Source organism: Lagopus muta, chromosome 20 (genome assembly GCF_023343835.1).
Source record: "Lagopus muta isolate bLagMut1 chromosome 20, bLagMut1 primary, whole genome shotgun sequence".
Classification (NCBI taxonomy): domain Eukaryota; kingdom Metazoa; phylum Chordata; class Aves; order Galliformes; family Phasianidae; genus Lagopus; species Lagopus muta.
In genome coordinates this window covers 4,189,262-4,209,308 of record NC_064452.1, presented here as the reverse complement: position 1 = coordinate 4,209,308, position 20,047 = coordinate 4,189,262, and the positions used below count along the sequence as shown (strand labels likewise).

The 20,047-nt window shown below is 46.4% G+C and overlaps 2 protein-coding genes across 3 annotated transcripts in view; one reads left to right on the top strand and one right to left on the bottom strand.

The window, feature by feature from the left end:
- The window catches only part of FOXN1 (forkhead box N1), a 28,249-nt gene extending 27,119 nt beyond the window's left edge, over nt 1-1,130 (top strand). Inside the window, exon 9 of the mRNA XM_048966817.1 lies at nt 868-1,130. Coding sequence (XP_048822774.1) covers nt 868-1,130 — 263 coding nt within the window. The remainder of the gene's footprint in view (nt 1-867) is intronic.
- Nucleotides 1,131-6,518: 5,388 nt separating this feature from the next.
- Nucleotides 6,519-19,828, bottom strand: UNC119 (unc-119 lipid binding chaperone). 2 transcript variants are annotated; one of them, XM_048966847.1, is made up of 5 exons: nt 19,543-19,828; nt 14,001-14,114; nt 12,933-13,035; nt 11,767-11,939; nt 6,519-11,424 (listed from the first exon to the last, which is right to left on the bottom strand). In XM_048966847.1, exons 1-5 carry the CDS (start codon nt 19,811-19,813, stop codon nt 11,312-11,314), a joined length of 774 nt encoding a protein of 257 aa, XP_048822804.1. In that variant the 5' UTR covers nt 19,814-19,828; the 3' UTR covers nt 6,519-11,311. The 2 variants fall into 2 exon arrangements, with proteins under 2 accessions (XP_048822804.1, XP_048822805.1); XM_048966848.1 differs by lacking the exon at nt 19,543-19,828 and adding an exon at nt 18,287-18,811.
- Nucleotides 19,829-20,047: the final 219 nt, after the last annotated feature.

Genomic DNA, 20,047 nt, shown 5'->3' with positions numbered 1-20,047 from the left:
ACGGCCAACCCATCCCCACCATGCCCACTAACCGTGTCCCTCAGGAAGAAATCTTCAGTGTTGAAGATGAGAAACACAGCCCTGCTGCAGTCCCTTAGCGAGTCCTTTCACTGAGATTAACGGAAAGATGAGAAGCTTTCTGTTGCACTTTAGGAAAAAAAAAAAGCCAAACCATCATAGAACGGGTTGGGTTGGAAGAAACCCCAAAGCTCATCTAGTTCCAACCCCTGTGCCACAGGCAGGGTCGCCAACAATTAAGCCAGGCACCAGTTCAGGCTGCACAGGTCTCCATCCAACCTGGCCTTGAACGCCTCCAGGGATGAGGCATCAAATCATATGTCTGATTTTTCTTTGTCATGAAATCATACATCCAGTAATTCAGCATGCCATCAGATAAGCCACGTCACACAAAGACAAGAAGCCCAGTTGGGCAGTAATATTACCTGCAGATTCACTTTCAGGATCTTACAAGAAATTAGAGGCAATTTCCCCTTTTCAAAGCCAGGGTTTTCTTTCAACAAGAAGTTACACTTCCTGAGGGCTCAGTTAGTGGCCATGGTGGGGATGGGTTGATGGCTGGACTTGTGGTCTTAGTGGTCTTTTCATACCTTAATGAACCTGTAGTTCTACTATTCTATGATACGTTTGCGACAGAATCTTGCCAATTTTCAAGCAAAGTTATTCTCTTAATTCTGCTTTCTCCAAGATTTATGTTTTTATGGAAACACGCTGATAACAACTAAACCATCACAAGCGACTGAGAGTTCTTACACATGCAGCACACGTAGCTGTATAATTACCTATTTCTTGGGTGTTCCAAAAAGCACAGGTAAAGAAAGTTAATCAATCCTTTCTGTTTCGTCCCAGGCAACCTCTGGGAGGAGCTGAAGGATGACAGCCTAGCTGTGGACCCCCTGGTTCTCATTTCATCATCCCCAACGTCTTCCCAGTGTTTCCCTTCTCATTGCCAGATGGAGAACAGCAACACAGCCGCCATCCCACATGGAACCCCACACAGTAACCTGCCCGACCTCCAGCTCACTACTCTTTACTCTGCCTTTATGGAGTTGGATACAGTGTCTCCTGCCTACCTGAGTAATCCTGGATCCAAACCTATAGCACTGATGTGAACCACAGCTATCCTTCTTTCTGTCCACACACAGCCCAAGCCATCACATGTGCCAGACTGACATCTACTACAAGAGCTGAAATTGGAGTAAGAGACCTTCCAGAACTCGTCTGCAGGATATGTAGCCTTACTGTGATAATTTTCTACAGGTACTTTAAAAAAAGAAGAAGAAAAAAAAAAAAAGGAAAAAAAAAAAGAAAAATGGAAAGGAAAAAAAAGAAAAAGAAAACTATTTAAAGAGAACACTATTAACTGCTGTGCCAGTCGACACCATTAAGGCACTCATCCTCTGCATCTTCCCTATACAAGTGACTATAAGAAGAAAATGAACGATTTTCAGATATTTTTTATGAAAGCTGCTTGCAAAAAAGAAAATACTCTAACTTATTTCCCGATGCCAACGATGTCAACATCATCCTCTAAAGACCACTGCATAAATAAAACATCCTCATACTAAAACGTTTGTCGCCTCCTTGAAAGGATTTCTGGGTTTTGATAACAAGAACGCGACGCGAAGATTCTACAAGACCAAGGAGTAGCTGCTGACAGACTGAACCAAAGCAACCAATGTACTTTAATGAAAAATCCATGGTTTACTGTGTTTAAAAGGAAATTTAAGACTCTTTTTTTTTTTTTTTTTTAATAAAACAGACAAACAAACAAAAAAAATCTGCTTTAATAGAATTTCTGCTTGGCTGGGAATCATTTGTATTCATTCCTCTACTGTTGTCCAGATGAGCTGAACAGTAAGATGAGCTATTCAAGCATTAAATCAAGATTTTGCTTTAATTTCTGCTATGCTTTTCTGATAAAGACAGAGAATGATAATGATTGCAGCTAGCCAAATCTGGAGAGCATTGCTATTTCAACTCCTAGTCAATATCCAGTGCATCCACTGGGGTCTTGGCTGGTGTTGAACTAGCCCACACTTTGGTATAACACACTGCTCCTAATGTGAATTAATACATAAGTGCCCTCTCTTGGATGAAATCTCCATTCATGCTCTACAGGAACATGGAAGAATCTGAGCAGGTTAAAATTTCATAGAATCATTCAGGTTGCAGAAGATCTCCCAGATCCCCAAGTCCAAACGCCAACCCATCAAAGCCGTTGGGTAAGAGGAGGTCACTTACACTCAGGTTCACATCTGCACCCTCAGCTATGCCTACCAGCCTCAACTTAAACCAAAATCAGATTAGGGGCAGGCAGATAGAGAAGATTTAGGAAGAATACGTGTGACATAACCTCATAATCTCTCATCATGAAGGCCACGCTCGAGCCCCTCTCGCTCTGCATTCCTACACAACTAGCAATCTTCCCAATATTCCTACTTGGCAGAGGGAGTGCTGTCACTAAATTGCTGAAGAACACACCAGAAGGGCATGAAGAAGTTCCACGAGTCTGAAAACACAGCAGAACTGTAATAAAGTATATGTGATTAAAGCAATCCTGGAGACTGGCACGTGAAAAACCCATTAATACTGAGAGCATGACTACAGACAATCCCAGGATGAGCTACAGAAACTCAAAATTCATAAATATTAAATATATATATATATATATATATAATTTTTGTACATTAAGGATTTAATTTAAGTGGAAAGCAATTCATATATTCTCAGATCTGCATTCAGCAGACCATGGTATTCTTTCAGATGCACTAATGCATTCTATACATGCAATCACACACATGATCACAACCAGGGGAGAAAAAGAGAGAGAAGCCTCAGCTTCATAATGCACTCCTTATTTTCCATGGTAATAAGCCTTTGAAGAATGACCAGATGTCAAGCACAGAAAGGGAAATTCACACCCTGACGTGTTTTTCTTGTATTTTTGCACAACTTTCTTGCCATACTGTATCAACAAGGCTTGTCCTCCCTATGTAATTGCTAATTTATTCTAAGCACTTTATTTTTTTCCAATGCATTCTATATGCGAGACAGAAATTAAAAGTCATTCCATAATTTTTCTTGCGCTAAGAAAAAAGGAATCATTCATTAAAAAAGACTGCAAGTTATTAATTTATATAAATAATCTGGGTTCCCTCCCCTCCCTTTAGGCTCTTCTATAGAGAGTTTCATTGGCTTGCTTCAGTGCAGCATTACTGATTATGACATGCACATAGAAAAATAACAAACACTGACGTATGGGAACGTGAAGAAAGATTTGTATGATAAATTACAATTCCAGAAAAAAAAAATTAAAAGAAAAAAAGCCTAACCTACACCATGCAATGAGAATTGTGCACACATTGCAAATCTCTATGAGATACATCTGCGTTAAAGGCCATTTTAAGTAGCAGCGCCAATACAGGGGGAAAAGAATGAAGTTCTCCCGGTCTGAGGTTAATGATGTTTGCTTAATCAGCCTGAATCAACAGCATTATGCAAACAAGCGAGAAAAACAATCTTAATTACCATAAAAATATATCATTATGAAACAGAAGAAAGTGCTCGCTCTTGCCCTCTCCGGCATACGATTAGGAAAACATTTGCACTCTAAAGTTTAGGATTTATTAGCTGAACTCTGTGCGTTTCATTTCAACATCAGAAAATGCAAAGAGCAGAAATGATATTTGAACTCTGCTTTCAGGCTCTTCTTCCTTGACGTGAGCTCAGATTTACTGTTGCCAGACCTCTGACCACAGCAGGCTGCCTGCTATGCGTTTCCCTGCTCCTGTTATAAAGCCATCACCTCTGAAGGCTCATTCCCTTTTCTACATACTGTTCTTTTCAGCTTAATCTCTCAAGGCCTTGGCACAGCGCTGAGCCACTTAGCAGTGTGATTAATGCTATCACGGGGCAGAGAAAGCATTGCACAGAATATCAGCGCCGCTTCACGTCTCTGACTTACGTGGGATGAAACAAACATTTGGAGTGCAGGGCTGCGGTAATTGACGGTTATTGATCACTAGGGAAAGTTTCTCCTCGTAAGGAGCGTTGGTGGCAGTGGCACAGCTGCACAGGGGGTGCTGGGGTCACTGTGGAGGTGTCCCAGGGCTGTGGGATGCGGCACTGAGGGCTGTGGGCACGTTGGATGGACCTGTGGATCTGAGAGCTCCTTTCTAACCTTAATCATTCTGTGACTCCACGTCCTCGAGAGCCAGAATTCCTTTCCCAGGACTGAGCTCACGCTGACCTTGCTGCAAATTGTTTCTCCGCAGATAGCGCAAGGCTGGCACACAGCGATGAGCCTTGGTTGCTAAAGCTGCCGGTTCAGCTGGTCGACTAACAAAGCACCAAAGCATCCCTTTGCTCACGAGCCCGTTTCTGACCCAAAGATAAGAGAAAAAAAAACCGTTGGACTTTTTACTCCCCACAAAAGCAACCAGGCTTGGTCATCGTGAGGTGCATTACTCAGTTCTCTTAACCACCAGGAAAGCAATTATGCCAAGTAAGGTGCAGTGCACAGGAGGGAGCAGGATGGTGACGGCCTCACCTGACGGCCAGGCGGCCATCGGACCCACGAGTGGCAACTGCTGGTGGGGACATCCAGCCCCACTGGAGGGGGACTTGAAGGAGGAAGGGCTGCTGAGTAGAAACCACCTCAGCACGGTGCAGGCAAAGCTGTGCTGGTAATGGCACATTGAAGAAAATACAGAGGGCCCTGCAGTGGGTGGGGATGAGTAACGAGCTATAAACGAGGCAGGTGTGGCCCTGCAGTATTTCCTATGCTTTGCTTTCCTCCCCAGAAAACCACCACAGAGGCAGCAGCCCGCAGGGTTTGTGCCATGCATTGTGGGCACAAGGGCTTGGAAGGGCCTTTTAGGAAAACATGATGTGAGCTATGAGTTTTTCAGTAGAAGTAATCTTTTTTTCAAAGAATGAGGGAAGGGAATTTGCCCAGCCTGGATGAGCAAAGATCTCATTCATCAACTACTGAAGAGTTTAACTTCAACCACATGAAGGAGCCCAGCGTGTTTGTGCCTGTTGGAGGCACCAGGTTCAAGTGATCGCTTGCGGCATTTACCTTTAGCTCCATAACTTCAGAACATCAGAAGAAAAGAAAAAAAGAAAGCAAAGGAGAGAAAGAAGGAGGAGAGAAAGAAGGAGAGAAAGAAGGAGGAGAGAAAGAGGAACCCTCACTATGGAAAAAAAAATTACTATATAGCCAATGGACCAAACTGCAGTGCTTTTGGTAGAAATAATCTCTCATTTCAGCTTTAAAGAAAGCTTCTCATTTCAGATTTAAAGAAATCTGAATGCTATCTGAAACAATAGTTGCCAAAGAGGTGACATTTGTACTTAGATTTCCTGCAAGTGTCGCCTACCAGACAGCCCCAGGAACCCTATGCATCTATTTTTTCAACTGCAAAGTACATTTCTGTAGTATTGTTTCAAACCTGATTTATAGCATGTAGCAAAACTCCACTAATTCTTGATCTGGAACCATTGCCTGACTCGCTATAGCTAAACTATGAAGGTGCTACCTTATCCTGTTTGCTATTTCCCTCTTCTAATTCATTCTGTCCTTCAGCAGGAGAAGGAAAACCAAAGATGTTTGGAACTCGAATCCTCCATGATATATTGACATTCATAACATAAATATCATTATGTATTTCATGTATCACAACTTCCCTGCCTGCTTTTATTTCTTGCTACGCATTACTTTCGTGCGCCAGCTTCATTAAGTCACAGGAAGATGAACGCCTTGAATAATGGCAGAATTACAGCACGGTGTGAGCATGCACGATGTGCCATGAAGCTGATAGTGTAAGAAACCTGAGGGGCAACCAACATCTCCACTTGAAATCAAAGTTGGAGTGCATCCCCACCACCGCTGAGCAGTAACCCCACCACCAACCTGTGCCCAGCTCACTGCAGGGTTCAACGCAGGAACGTCACACAGCTCCAAAAAATGAAGATGGAACGACCTCCGCTGGCTCTGCTTCACTTCAGATGTTTTGCCTTTGGTCACCGTGGCAGAGACACGAATCACGATGCTGCACCAGCTCCTACAGTCATTTCTCCATAGAGCAGCTGGCAGAGTTTTCCAAAGCACAACCAGCTGCAAAGCCGCCATCTGCAGGAGTTTTGTTAGCGAGCTTGGAGAATAATCCACTGTAATTATGCCCCGAAAGATTCTCACCCATCAGAAGGCTGAACCCCATTTCAAACCTGAATTAATTGTCCTCCTTACGTAGCTACAGGCCACAGAAGAGCTTCTACACGTGCACTGTCATCACCTGAAAGTGAAGGTGGTTGCATCCACTGGGGCAAAAATGGCATTGAAACATTGAGGAAAAGCAATGAAAATGTACTTTCCATGCTCTAATATAAAAATCCATCGTTAAATAACACAGACACTATCAAAGATACAGCATTAAAGAATGGACAAGCACCTCCATCTCTAAGATCAATAGTTTATTTCATTTTAAATTTATTTCTTTTTTTACATTTTGGATGTTACAGGAGAGGAAACACTTGCTAAGGAGAGCGACACGTTGAACCATTTTCCCTCGGTCACGAAAGAAATTGAAGCATATTGCCTAGATGCACATTTATGTCTAAACTGCCAATATTCAAGTCAGCAAGTGTCCATCCCTGCCCCGTCCTTGCGTAGGTTAGATTGAAGTTCTCTCCTCCTACAGGAAGACTGAATTGTGGCCTCAATCTTTGTTCTCCCCCTTTATCCATCCGCAAACAAGTCAAGCAGATGGAAACCAAAGCCACAACAGTGGAATCATTGCCAATGTTCCTTTTTTACCTTTGTTTCCAACCGGTTCCTCGCTGCCCCAGAAGGTACAAAGAATTATAAATGAACTGGATAAAAATGCTCCTAATGTTTTCTCAATGGCATAATAATTAGAATCCTACTCTCCTTCCACAAAAAATATATAGATATATATAATTTTTTTTATATAAATACATTTTAATACAGACAATCCTGACTCTATGCAAAAAAAGAAATAGTCAATGTCACATTCAAACAGGGTTCCTCAGTGTAGCATTGGGGTGCGAGCAGAAAGCACAGTGGGCATTAACACAGTGATTCTAGGCCTGCAGTTACTACAGAACAGATACAGACACACAATTCCACCCTCAGTCAGGCTGTGATATCAGATTAAGTGAGCATCACATTCTTCTGGTACAGTTCCGTGCTTAGAAAATGATAGGAACAGCCAATGAGATTTAATGGAGGGGAACATTTGTATAAACAGTGCTCCATAGTCATCACACCTGTGCTGGGCATAGAAAAAAGGGCTGCTGGCATAACCATGGGATGGATGGAAGGGACCTCAAGGACCATCCACCACTTCCAATGCCTTGCCCACTCCAAAACGCCAGAGAAAAAGCATTTACATCTGCAACACCACCAAAACTTTGGGCTCCAATCAGCTGCCATCAACATTTTTCCTGTCCTTGTCCCCCTCCCTGCTTTTCTTACCCCAGAGATATCTTCTACCACTGCAGTCAATGCATGTAAACCCATCTCATGACCGTCACAACACACACAGTTCTGATGGCCCTTCATTTGTTGGCCATCACACAGTTTCCAAAACTGAAAAGACTTTCTGCATTAAGAATGGGATAAATCCCCATCAGGAGGAGTTAATTCAGAAACGTCACGATATAAAGGACATCTTCAGCATATATATACATAGATGGTAATAATTTAGGCTTTGCTCAATGACAGGAGAACAAAACTCCTGAAATTTAAACTATTCTTGGTGTGTTCTTAAAAATAAACCATTCTATTTCTCCCTTTGAAGTTTGTGGATTATTGGACCATGCAGCCAACCACAAACGTTTTACCACTGTTCCTCCTTGCAAACTCTGACATTTAAGTGAATTTCAAATAAAATAAGAAAGTTTGGGATATAACTTCCCTATTGTTTTTTAAGAAGGACACTACTAGCACCCACTTCTTCACCTCAGGTTAATTCACTATCAGTACACATCTAGTCGACGTCACATGGCGAGAGACAACGACTCACTGCTAACATAATCTAGGTTGGATTTTGATGTGGCTTGTTTGTTTGTTTTTCATTCAGAAAGCCAGAATTTTCCACTCTGGTTCATTCAAACAGCGCTAAATAATTAAAATCATTTTGAAAATGAGAAAAATAAAATCATCATTCTGGTGCTGCTCGTGGGCAAAAGCAGCGCGTCCCAAGTCAACAGCGTAGATTTCCATCTGGTTGTGCAGCAGCATAAAGGAAACTCCCTCCTGGTCAATAATTTCCATGTTTGTAAATAGTGTGAGTGGAGATTTTAAATAAATGCAAACATGTTTGCATGGGAAACGGAGCCGTAATGGTAACCGTGGCAATGGGAAACACAAAAGGACCTCCATTGCATATCCCACAGGAAAGTCCTGTTGTTTCCATTGGCTTAGGAATAGGAATTTATTTGTAGGAAATTGTGGAGGCTTCAAAAAAAAAAAAAAAAATAGAAAGAAATGAAAAGGGAACAGACCTTGCTCTGAAAGTTCAATAGGTTGGAATTGATGTTATTGAAAACGCCCCACACTTTTCTCCAGGTTTAAAGCACTCCTATCATTAGAAAACAAAACACATGTAGTAAAACATCTCCCATGTGACTCACACTGAATTTTCTATTAGCCTGAAATTACGACCCGTCCAATCTCAATTAGCAGAACAGCATGCAGACCTGGGGACAGAGAGCAGCACGGATAGTTTGTCCTCTTGTGTTGAACCACCCGATGCGGGATGTCAGGAAGTCCATTCAACAGAACTGTTGGGAACTACTGGGAAAAATGCAACTTCATGTTCTTTTCTTGTAGAGACCTACTGAGCTGATTACAGCATTATTCTTTTCATGAGATTACTTCCGTTTTTGAACTCCTATAAAGGGAGGCAGCATTAAAAGGGACCAGAACACGACTCAGAGAGCTCGGCAAACAACGCTTTGCACATTGGTCAACGTACAAAGATGCTCGGTTGGATAACCCAAGACTGACGAGAGTCTGCACCAAAATAAAGGAATACACAAAGACAACAGAGCTGTTTGGAAGGTAAGACTGGCAATTCTGGCCAAGCACCATCACTAGAAGTGATTATGATGAACAGCAGGAAAGTGCTGAGAGATAGGAGTGATTAAAAGAAATAAGCAACACCTACAACTGCACAGGGTGCCACTCACAGACGCTCTTCTGTCTTCAATTCGCTCACTCCAGAGTCGAAACAAAACCAACGCTCAAATCTGCACGATGTCACTGAATATAAAGATGAAGGGAAAAAAGGGTGGGGAGGACATAGACTTTTGGAACTGTTCTCACCTTTAATCATTACTGTGCTATAAAACTTGCTGATCCGTAGCTCAAAGCGTAATACAAATACGGAGGAAACGCTTTGCAACCCTCAAACAGCCGTAGGCAAGATGTTGAGTTTTATACATTATCAACAAAAAGCAGCAATAAATACAAGTCTCATCGTGATAAGAATTACTGATTGATAGCAGCCGTGTCAGAACAGTGGTTTCTACGCACTTTCTTAACAATCAACCTTAAAAAAAAAAAAGCTGTAACCCAAACTCATTGTATTTTCTTTAGAAAATGGAATCCTTCAAGTGATGGAAGTGATCCCCATCCCCGGAGGTGCTGGAGAACCATGGGGATGTGGCACTGGAGGATGCGGGCATGGTGGGGTGGGTTGGGGTTGGACTTGGGGATCTGAGAGCTCTTTTCCAACCTGAACGGTTCTGTGATGCTACGAAACGTCCCCACAGCTGACAGCCATCTCCCAGTAACAGCACGCAGCCTCCCTGCTCTTACATCCCATCTGCAACCGCTCGTAGGTCTCCTGTTTGACTTCAGCTGCGACCAAGGAGAGGTTCGTCACGACTGGAAATGGTGTTTTATAAAAATTAGTACAATCACACGAATCTGAGGCTAACATTGAACATTCCACTTCAACTCACAGGAACAGACATGGAGACATCAAGTATTTATAGGAATATCTACAGACTGCAACTGCCTTTTTTTCCTCTTTTAAACTATCACTGATCTTTAGAGTAAGGGTTTCATGACAACAGGCAATTGGGAAAAATGAAGGAGGGAAGCTTTGACCCTGCACAACCTTCTCAGGTTTGGTTTTGCATGCACTATGCTATTGACACTGCTACTTCATTGCACTATTACCTTCCTAAGAAGTGCATCCTGAGAAACTTGTGCAAGGTTGTTCTTAAACTTCTTACAGAGAAGGCTTAAAGCCTGACATTATTAGAGCTGCTGCTTCACCTGTATTCATACCCAGTGCAAAACAAAGGGAAAAAGCTGACATAGCACACTTCAAATTCAGATACAAATGAGAGATTAGACATTCCACACTTTCTGACTGCCTTGGACAAATTAGTGTTGCTCTAACGAGCATTGCTGAAGCCCTTGTCTTAGTGTTGAGCACAGATTAAAGAAATAGACACGTATGACACGTAGCACGGACAGGCTGAATGGTAGCTATGTAAAAGTGTTAAATAAAGCTAAAATCCTTTTCTTTTTTGTTTTTTTTTTTTGGCCAGACTGTTCTGGATTCAGTTTGCAGAAACTGAAATTAATGGAGAATGTTTAGAGGGCTTGTAGACACCCAACACTATGTTCTTCCATCTGAAATGCAGCACAGTACCTGATGAAACTAGCGGTCTTCACGGCATGTTTCATTGCTGCCAAGATTTCAAAACCATTATACAGAAGGAGCAAAACAAAGGGATGAGATGCTTATTTAGAGCAACAATCCAAAAGATGAAACTTGATGCTGTAAGGTTTTCAGCTGGATGTACAGGTTAAAACTGGCCGTGCTTTTGAAGCATTCACAACAAGAGCCAACCAGCCAAAACTCTGCGCTCGCATCCGTCCACTCACATTGCATTTCTCAAATTGCTTTTTCTGAAACCATGGGGTCCCAAAGGATATGTGAGGGAAGTAGACAGATCTGCAAAATCCCACAGGTCCCACAAGGCCATGTTCAAAGCAGACACCTGAAGAACATAGGGAAGTGGCATCCACAGTTCGCGTAGAACCGCTCAGAGCTCTGAAGATCTGGGTCTGCTCAAAGAGATGAGGCTGGCCAGTTTGGTCATGAAACTCCTACTGTGGCAGAGTCCTTGGTTTGTGGATCCGTGTCCAGCTGACATTGTAGGCAACTGAACCGAAGGTGTTGGTGTCCCTGATGACTTCAATTGGAAAGCAAAGGCCAGCCCAGGTTGGCTGTCCATCCCGCTCTCAAGGTCCTCCACTGTATGAATAATCTGCCTTGTTGTGCATCACCAGCTTGTTATCTACGAAGTAGAAACTGTCCGACTGTGTCTCGTATGGATGGAGGATCATCTCTCGAACTGCAGGGGGAAAAGAAAAATCAACTGTGTTAAACAGAAGCCCTGCTGAGACAACAGGCTGCGCTGGCTTTCCTGTAGACTTTGTTTGAAGGCTCTTTTAAGGAACTCATAACCCAGACATGTTGAGGCACCATACAACATCTAAGGGCTCTACCTATCCTCAGAACACTCTTGTGGTGTGACAATAAGCAAGCAGCAGTCAATCATTTCCACAGGCTTCAGGATGAGGACAAGGCTACTGACATACAAGATGAGAGGTTATAAAGAGCATAAGGTTACACAGATTTAATTCTGATGCCCACACTAAAACACATGAGATAGCATCACAGTAACTGAACTTACTGAGATCCTCCGAGAGCTGTGGGAATTCATAGATGTGCTCACACGTGTTCTTACTGCTGGGGATGCAGAACCCAAACTCAAAGTCAAAACTCTTCAGCAGCTGATCGCGGAAGTAATGCCTCTCAATCATGCGGAAGTTATTGATGGGTTTGTCCCCTACTGTGAATTCCACCCTGGAAAGGAAGAATGAGAGAGAAATGAGCTTTCTGCTCAACTAAGGGTTTCAAGCACCCCTATGTCAATCACTAGAAGTTCCTTATTGCACTGGCTTGCCATTCAAGCTTATTTAAGTCTTCTGATGGGTATTAAAAAAGCAGATGTACAAATAGACCTCTTTGGTCCTTTTCTGCTTTATAAAGGGGGAGAAGTTAGAACCAGCACTGTATATAAGTTTCTCTTTGCCACAAGGCATGACCTCTTAGAGAAAGGTAGGTGTTGGTTACACACAATGTGCTGAATTTCAACCTAGAGCAGGAGTAACACACATCAGTCCTTGAGAAACACACATTTGGAGCTGACAGAACTCTCACACTGCAGACCAACTTCTAACCACCTGAATAAAATAGGTTTATACTAGGAGCTCTAACCAATGGCCAGTAGAGTACTGTGGACTTAATGCCATATTAGCAGTGGGCATACACTCTTAATTAGATTGAATTTAAACCTCAGTGAACGTAAAGAAAAGCAGATAACAAACAGCTACCATGTAGTGACGCATATCCCTCTAAAATACCTAGTAAAGACACAGAAGCCCACCAGCCTGCTCCTGGGGGGGGGCAGAAAGCAATAATTGGGATATTAGGGAAAAATTCTTCTTCAAAGAGCAGTGCTGAAGGCACAGCTGCACAGGGAGATGGGGGGGCACCATCCATCCATGGAGGTGTTCAGGAACTGTGGGGATGCGGCACTGAGGGCTGTGGTCAGCGGACATGGTGGGGTGGGAAGAGTTCTTTTGGGGAGAGTTCTTTTCCAACCTGAATGATTCTGTGATTGTATATAGGCTAAAGTGATGGAGGAAACAAGGGATCCAGCAAAGATGTTGGGAGATCCCCATCGCAACAAACGGTCCCTATTAAATCAACTCAACTTCCTGGTGGGATCGACGAGCAAAGAGCCACTTTTTACACATCCCAGTAGGAAAAGCAGCACGAGGAGCTGTTACTTACGTGGCCCCCACCTGGCGCAGGCGAAGGAAAGCTGGGGTGAACTGGTAGCGCACAAAGCGCCCCGCGTTGGGGTCAATGTCCTTCTTGTCATTGTGTTCACGCTCTGCAAAAGTGCAAAGACTGCATTGGGACAGCATTCCTTCCTAACAATCCCACTGGGGAAGCTGGTGGTTTATTCCTCTGCCTCGGTGGCAAAGCTGCGCTCTCTTTCTGTACCCTGGGGCCAACCCCGTTGAGTTGGCAGAGTTGGAAATGGGTTCCCCTGAACAAAAAAAAAGAACTGAAGGTCCCTCTGGCAGAACAGCGAGCAGACAAAGAGCCCTCTGTGTAGAGCCTGCATGAGCATGACTGTGTATTTTCACTAAGAAAACATATATTCCGAGCAAAAAAGATTCCCAGATGAACGTTTGAGGCTCTGCCACCAAAATGAAGGACGCACAAAATACTATGAACTATCTATTAGAGATTCTAATCCTGATTTTCCTTGTTGAGGAAAGGTGAAAGTCTGGTTTTTGAAAGCGGTTACAGATTGGGAGCTTTAGAAATGATCTGTTCACTGTTAAATAGAAGATACTTAACAAAGTTAGTATGCAGTAGGTCCAAAGCAAAAGCAGCGTTAACCACAGCATGATGTTAAGCCCGGAGATTCTTTGCCATAGGACACAGGAGATTCTGCATTGGCTCTAGACATTGGTACATGGGCTCAAGAAACAAGGGTTATTAAATACAAGGACATCATCTGCACAGTCATACACGAGCTGACGGGCTCATGAGCAGCCAACACACGCTGACCTCCTCCTCCTTTGCTTCTATTTACAACATCCATCTGTCCTTTCTCATCACAGATGGAGGTCATAATACAGGAGCAATTAATTCTGCCCGCTGTATTGGTACAGAGGAATACCTGAACAGTGTTTCTGCTGCAGGTTGGGAATCCAGCCCTCCTGCAGGTGAAAGTTTCTCCTGTTTGAGGGGACATGTTGAGTAAAAGGGATGAGAACAGGCCAAAGGAAGCAGGTGTTAATAATGGTTCATTCACAAAGGCAATCCTGTGCGTGCACAACCCACCTGATGCTGCTGGCTTGGTGATTTCAAACAACACTGTGCCCGATTCCATGTCCCGGATTTTAAACCTGGTGAAGTCTATTTTGTAAACGTTTTCCTCTGGGGTGCATAGGTAATCTGCAGAAGAAAGCACACTGACATGAAGGCTTTGTGCCTACGAAGGCAGAGCCAGCACCGCTGCTCACGCTGCCCAGCACTCAGAGGTCGCCACCTTTCCCCAACTTCGTGCAGTTGCTTCTGGCTCCATTTCTCCTTAAGGGCATTGAGAGCAGTCAGCACCTGCACCAAATCCTTGCCTGCTCAGGGTAAGAGGCTTTGCCTTTTTAAAAACTGCCCTCTGGCAGAATGTGAGCACTAAGCAGCTTTACGGGGCACTAAGCCGACTGCACTGACTGCAGCAGGATCCCCCTCCCCACGCCATCTCCCCTCTCTCCAGACAAAGCACGGCCTCTTCCCTCTGCCAACACTCATCCCACGCAAGGACTCATCATCCCTCGGCACTGAAAATGGCGTTGAAGCCTTTCCCTGTGCTGGGAAGCAGGGAGCCCAGGGCACCTTCCCCAGAGCACAAAGGCAAGTCTGGAGCTGCGTCTGTCTGCAAGTTAATTATTAAGTGCTTTCCTCCTGCAGAATTCCTGCCCATCCAGCACCATGGCAACAGCTTTATCCCCCTCCTTGGCAGCAGTGTTGCTACAGAAACAGTGTCCATGACTCATCCACAGGAGAGGAGAGCAAATCAGAACCAGTGGAAGGGAGAAAACCCCAAGCAGAATCCCCACCGGGCTCCTGCCCATCACTGCCTGCACCCCTGCACTAGTTTTGCTGATAGAAAATATTCAAAAACCTTGATTTATTTTGATAGGTGCACCCCTATCTAATCAGATGGCGTCTGGGGAAAGGAATCGTGGAGTCATTCAGGGTGGAAAAGAGCTCTCAGATCCCCAAATCCAACCCATCCCCCTGTGCCCACTGACCACAGCCCTCAGTGCCACAACCCCACGGCTCCCCAAAGCTCCAGTAGATGAAGTGGATCATTGCAAGAAAGGGAGTTTTTGGTTCTTGCTTCTTTCACTTCCTCCAAAGCAGGTAGCATTGTTTCCCTGCTGTGAACCCAATAATGACAGTGCCTTCCTGAACAAGCCCTCACTTGATGCACCACTGATGAACAAGCGATGAAGGAATGGACACACGAACATCTTAGGAAACCCAGCAGATGGTCTCTTAGTCTGCAATACCCAGGGGAAGTACTACAAAAACAAATCACAACACAGGACCCTTTCCTCCTAAAGTACAGTGGTTGCTATATCCAGACCCAACTTTATTCATGTTCATTCACGAACTCCAAACCCAAAGTTATTCACGTTTATGACTATCTCAGGAGAAATAGAACAAGATGGCCTTAAGTTGCACCAGGAGAGCATCAGGTCAGATATTAAGAACTATTTACTCTCCAAAGAGCAGTGATGCATTGACAATGTTGCCCAAGGAGGTGGAGGAGTTCTCATCCATAGAAGTGTTCAGAAACCACGGGGATGTGGCACTGAGGGCCGTGTTCAGTGGACATGGTGGGCTCTGTATCAAGCCCAAAGATCTGCAAATGCCTGTCCTTACCAAGTAGGCTATTTAGTGGATGAAATTGGGTGTTACTCCCAAGGGGAAGAAGGAACTCAAGATCTGGTGGTGAAAAGGAATGTAACGAGAATTACAGACACAGTGACAGCAGCCTGCAGTAGGATCGCCTCTCCCCATCGCAATGACAAGAATTTAGGGAATGAGAAGATTCCAGCTGCCATCCGGACCTATTTCTTAACATGCATTAGCCATCAAGGTCAGCGACTATTTTAAAGACCACTCCCAAGGTGTAAGCCAGGTATAAAGCAGAGACGACTGCAGAGGAATTGCTGGGAGCTGGAGATTAGGAGATTATCAGATTGAAGAGACTCAGGAGGAAGCGAGCAAAAAATAGCACCAGCCCAGCCAAGACTCGGAGCGGTGACGCAGGACAGAGTGCAGGACCTCGAGGGGAAGGCAGGGCATGTTTCCATTAAGGAAAGAACTCAACCACCTCCCTGCCCTCTGCCTCACCAGTTCAAATCCCACAGCTTTCCATTCCCTTCGCCATCCCTGTTGGGGACAGAGCAACCCTAAGGCCTTGGCAAAAGGGACAAACCCCTGCTCAGCTCAGCCCTGGTGCTACCCGTACCCCATGTGCGCTCCCCTGGAGATCTCACAGCCCATCTTGCAGTGTGAGAGTGCTAACAAAGCCCTTCCTCAGCACAGCACTTCAAGCTGGGAGCCGTCACCATGCCTTGAAAAGGTTCGTAGCAGCGTCTGTTGTGCTGCTGAGGGAAGAAGTCAGGGTGACAGCAGCTCGACACAGCTCTGCAATATGGCTCTGCTGCAGGAAATCTGCCTATCAAAACACTTCCACACATCACAGCCCCAGACAGTGATTCATTAACCCCCCCCCACCAACACCCCCAGCAATCAGGGCTCCTGCTGCAGTGAGTGGTCTCAATTAAACAGGGAAGGAAGGGAAAGTCGTGGCTTCAGGAACAGCTCTGAAGATTGATCTGCACGCATTGCTTCACGATAACGCAGCTCAGCTGGAATGCAGTGCACCCACCAGGTGCCTGCCCTGACCACTGGGCCCCTCAGCCAGGCTGGCTAAAGCTGCTGCCTCTGAGAGATCCCAAATGACAGCTCACGGAAGAGATTACTTTCAGAAATGATTAAGCACGCCTTCCTTATTTTTAGGCTTTGTTTTGTAAGTGTTTCCAAGTATGTCATCAATCATTTATCCAACCTCTCGGTTTGCTAGCGTCAAAGATGCCCTCAGAACAAAACTTGGAATATAAAACTGAAGATAAGCCTTATCCCAGCAGCACAGACAAACTGTGCAGTTGCCCAGAGCTGTGCTATGCACGGTGCTCTCAGCCTGAAGCTTGCCCTTGGTTATGCATCAGTTTGACAACTGGCATCGTCACGTGGCAACAGGGGGATGGCAAACGCCGTGATGCCATCCTCCTGCTGACCACCCCATGGCTTCCATCCCAAAGCCAGACAAAGAAATCAAAGCTGTGCTGGAATTAACCTCGCCTGCAGGCAACGTGGGAGCAGCACAGCATGACCTAGCAAACATTCAGCCTGGTCGAAGGCAACAGGGACAGTGCTCGGCTCCTCTCCCTGCCCCACAACGCAGGACAACGTTGGCAGATGCACACCCCAATAACTGCAGACACACCGCTCTGATCCTCCTGCTGCTGCAGTAATTAATTGCAATTTGAACTGAGCTCTGCCCTGCTCCTTTGCTAATCCCAAGTTAATCACGTCACAAGGTTTTCCTCTTTTTGTAACTGCAGTTGGATGAGCAAGTAACGAATCCTGCTAATTGCAAAGAAAACGGGTCCCTCTGCTTTACGCCTAAACCCAGCCCTCCAAAAGACCCAGACACACCAGAGCAGCACCCTGGGTCCATCAGTTTGACCCTAGTGTGCCCAGAAGTGATGGAGGATGTGACACTGCAAGGACACAGCACTGATATGCAGGACAGCTTGCACGCTCCCCCTTTAAGCTTATTAGAAAGGCATCAGGAGCAGAGCCACGAGCAGCAGAATGAGTTCAACAGTGCGAGCTGCTGCAGTACTGGCCTAGAAGTTGGGATAAAAATGAGTTATCTGGAACTGTGAGGGATGGCCACAGCACCAGGGTAGTGCTACAATTCCTGCCCAACCATCAGCTTCACGTGAGTTGGAACACCTGGATCTGGGCGTCAAAACTGGGGTCAGCAGGATACAAGTGGCCGTGGTCATGAGTTGGGATGACTTGGTGGCATAGGCACTAAGATTTGCAATGGAAAGAGTTAATTCAAGTAGTTTGAAGAAGAGAGCTTTCCTAAGAAGGAAAAAATGGAAGAGGAGTGGGAGAGAAGAAATTTTAACCACATACTTCTCCATCCACACCAGTCAGAAACTAGTAATACCCTTTAAAAGCCATACATGACCATGACACCACAAAGTCCTTGCCAGCTCCAGCTCCTCTTATTCTCCTGATGTTAAAACACAGACAGGGGGAACTATGTGCTGATCTTTCTCCTGGTCCAAGCAGCACTCGCCATGCTCTCTACCTCATATCCTCCTTCCCAATTCCAGGCATAACAAGCCACACCCCAGATACTGCCCTAACTACAGGCACCAAGGCTGCATACTGTACACACCAAGCTGCGAGGAGAAAGAATGAGGAAGGAGTTGTACCTGGGCTTCCATACAAACCTACAGGGATCTACGCACCAGAGATGGTGTGAACTTGGCCACATCGCCATTGCATGCAGGTCCTTTTGGATCACAACTTCACACCTCCGCCATACACTCGAGCAGAAGCAGAGAAAGACACTTTATGGAGAGCAGGAAAGATGGATAGGAAATGCATGCGAGCGCTGCCCCATGGCAGCAGAACTGCTCTCCCTGTGGAGTGATCAGCTCAGCCTTCCTGAAAACATGGGTGCTTACCAAAAGCAAACAGCAGCATCAAGGCCAGGGTGCCCAGAGTTGAAGCCATGTGAGGTCTGCACACCCCAGTGGCAGGGGGGGGCCACGTGCCTGCAGCCCCCCGAGAGGGCACAGCTGCATGCAGAGCCACGTGGGCTCCCAACAAGCAAAGCACTGAGCACAGCCATGGCTAGGACTCACCATCCAACTGCTGCTCTTCCAAGCGCGCTGGCAGCACGCTCCAGTGCCTGCTGCTCTGATTTCTGGGCCTGGGCAGTGAGTCACAGCCCAGCACAGCATCTCAGCAGGGAAACAGACACAGCAGGCCCCCCCGGACCAGCACTCCCTGCAGGGCTTCCTCCCCTCCTTCCCTCCACCCAACCCGTGCTGCTCAGTCCCCAAGGCCGCCTGCATGCCCCGATACCCACAGCCACATCCTTTCTTTCTGGGGCTTCTCGTGGCACAGCTCTGCCTGCAGCCCTGATCCTGCTCCAAGCACAGCCACCCATCACTGCCCCTTCCTCCCCTGCAGCGAGACAAAACACACGGGATGCAAAAAGGCCTTTCAGGGAGCAGGAGGACACTCCACAACCAGGCTGGCCTGGTGCATGTGCCATCTCCCAGCTCAGCACGCTGCAATCCCAACAGGTCCAACAGAGCTGCTGCCACACAAGCACAGCAGCCCCTTTAGCCCCATAGGATGCTCTCAAGACCACAGCAGCCCTACGGGGGTGAGAAAGGGGAAACCAAACAAACAGGAAGGCTGCAGGACGGTCATAACACTCCTCCCCATTGGATCTGTGACCCCATCTGAGCCCCTCCAGCTCTCCCCTCTCCCGCAGCTGGGGGTTCAGCCTGGCCCACCCATAGGACGGGCACAATGAGCAGCATCCCACCTCTGACCCTGCTTGGGGGGGAGGGGAGGGTCCCACTCCGTAACGTGAGCATCCCTGCCGGTCACCCCCACCCCTCACCCTCTAAGCCGGGTCTCCCCTCGCACCCAAAGCATTGCCCCATCCTTCACCCCATACAAACGCGGCGCCCCCCCGGCCCCGTACCGCTGGTGACCCGCTGCAGCCCCAGCACGTCGTCGGGCCCGATGAGCGCTTTCCGACCCAGCTCCTCCTCGGTCCTCGCTGCCGCTCCCCCGGCCCCGCCGCTCTTCTTCACCTTCATGGCCCCTCCGCCTCCTCCTCCTCCTCCTCCTCCGGTGTGATCGGCCCCGCTAAGCGCTGCCGCCGGCCCCGCCGCACCGGGAGGGGCAGCACCGCCCCCTGCACGGACCGCCCCCCGGCACGGCACAGCCCAGCCGGCAGCACCGCCCGGCATCGCTCCCAGATCCCCGCTTTGCACCCCGACAGCATCGGGCTGAACGCGTTTCTTTTTCGCCTGTACGACCCCAAAGGGGTTCCCCCCAACTCGAGAGCTTTTAGGTTAACGTGCCCAAGGGAAAAGCTCGACCTCAGTAATAAGACCCAAACCCAGTGCTCACCGACCCCATTAATAACCACCTACCAACAGCTGAACCCCACAACCCCCCTCCCCACTAAGTGCTGCAGGCTA

Coding starts and splice junctions, on each gene's coding strand:
- UNC119 (XM_048966847.1), bottom strand. CDS start 19,813: ATGCCGGGCGGTGCTGCCGGCTGGGCTGTGCCGTGCCGGGGGGCGGTC. Junction 13,036..14,000: donor CACCAAGCCAGCAGCATCAG/GTGGGTTGTGCA, acceptor GCACTTTTGCAG/AGCGTGAACACAATGACAAG. Junction 11,940..12,932: donor CTGCGCCAGGTGGGGGCCAC/GTAAGTAACAGC, acceptor CTTCCTTTCCAG/GGTGGAATTCACAGTAGGGG.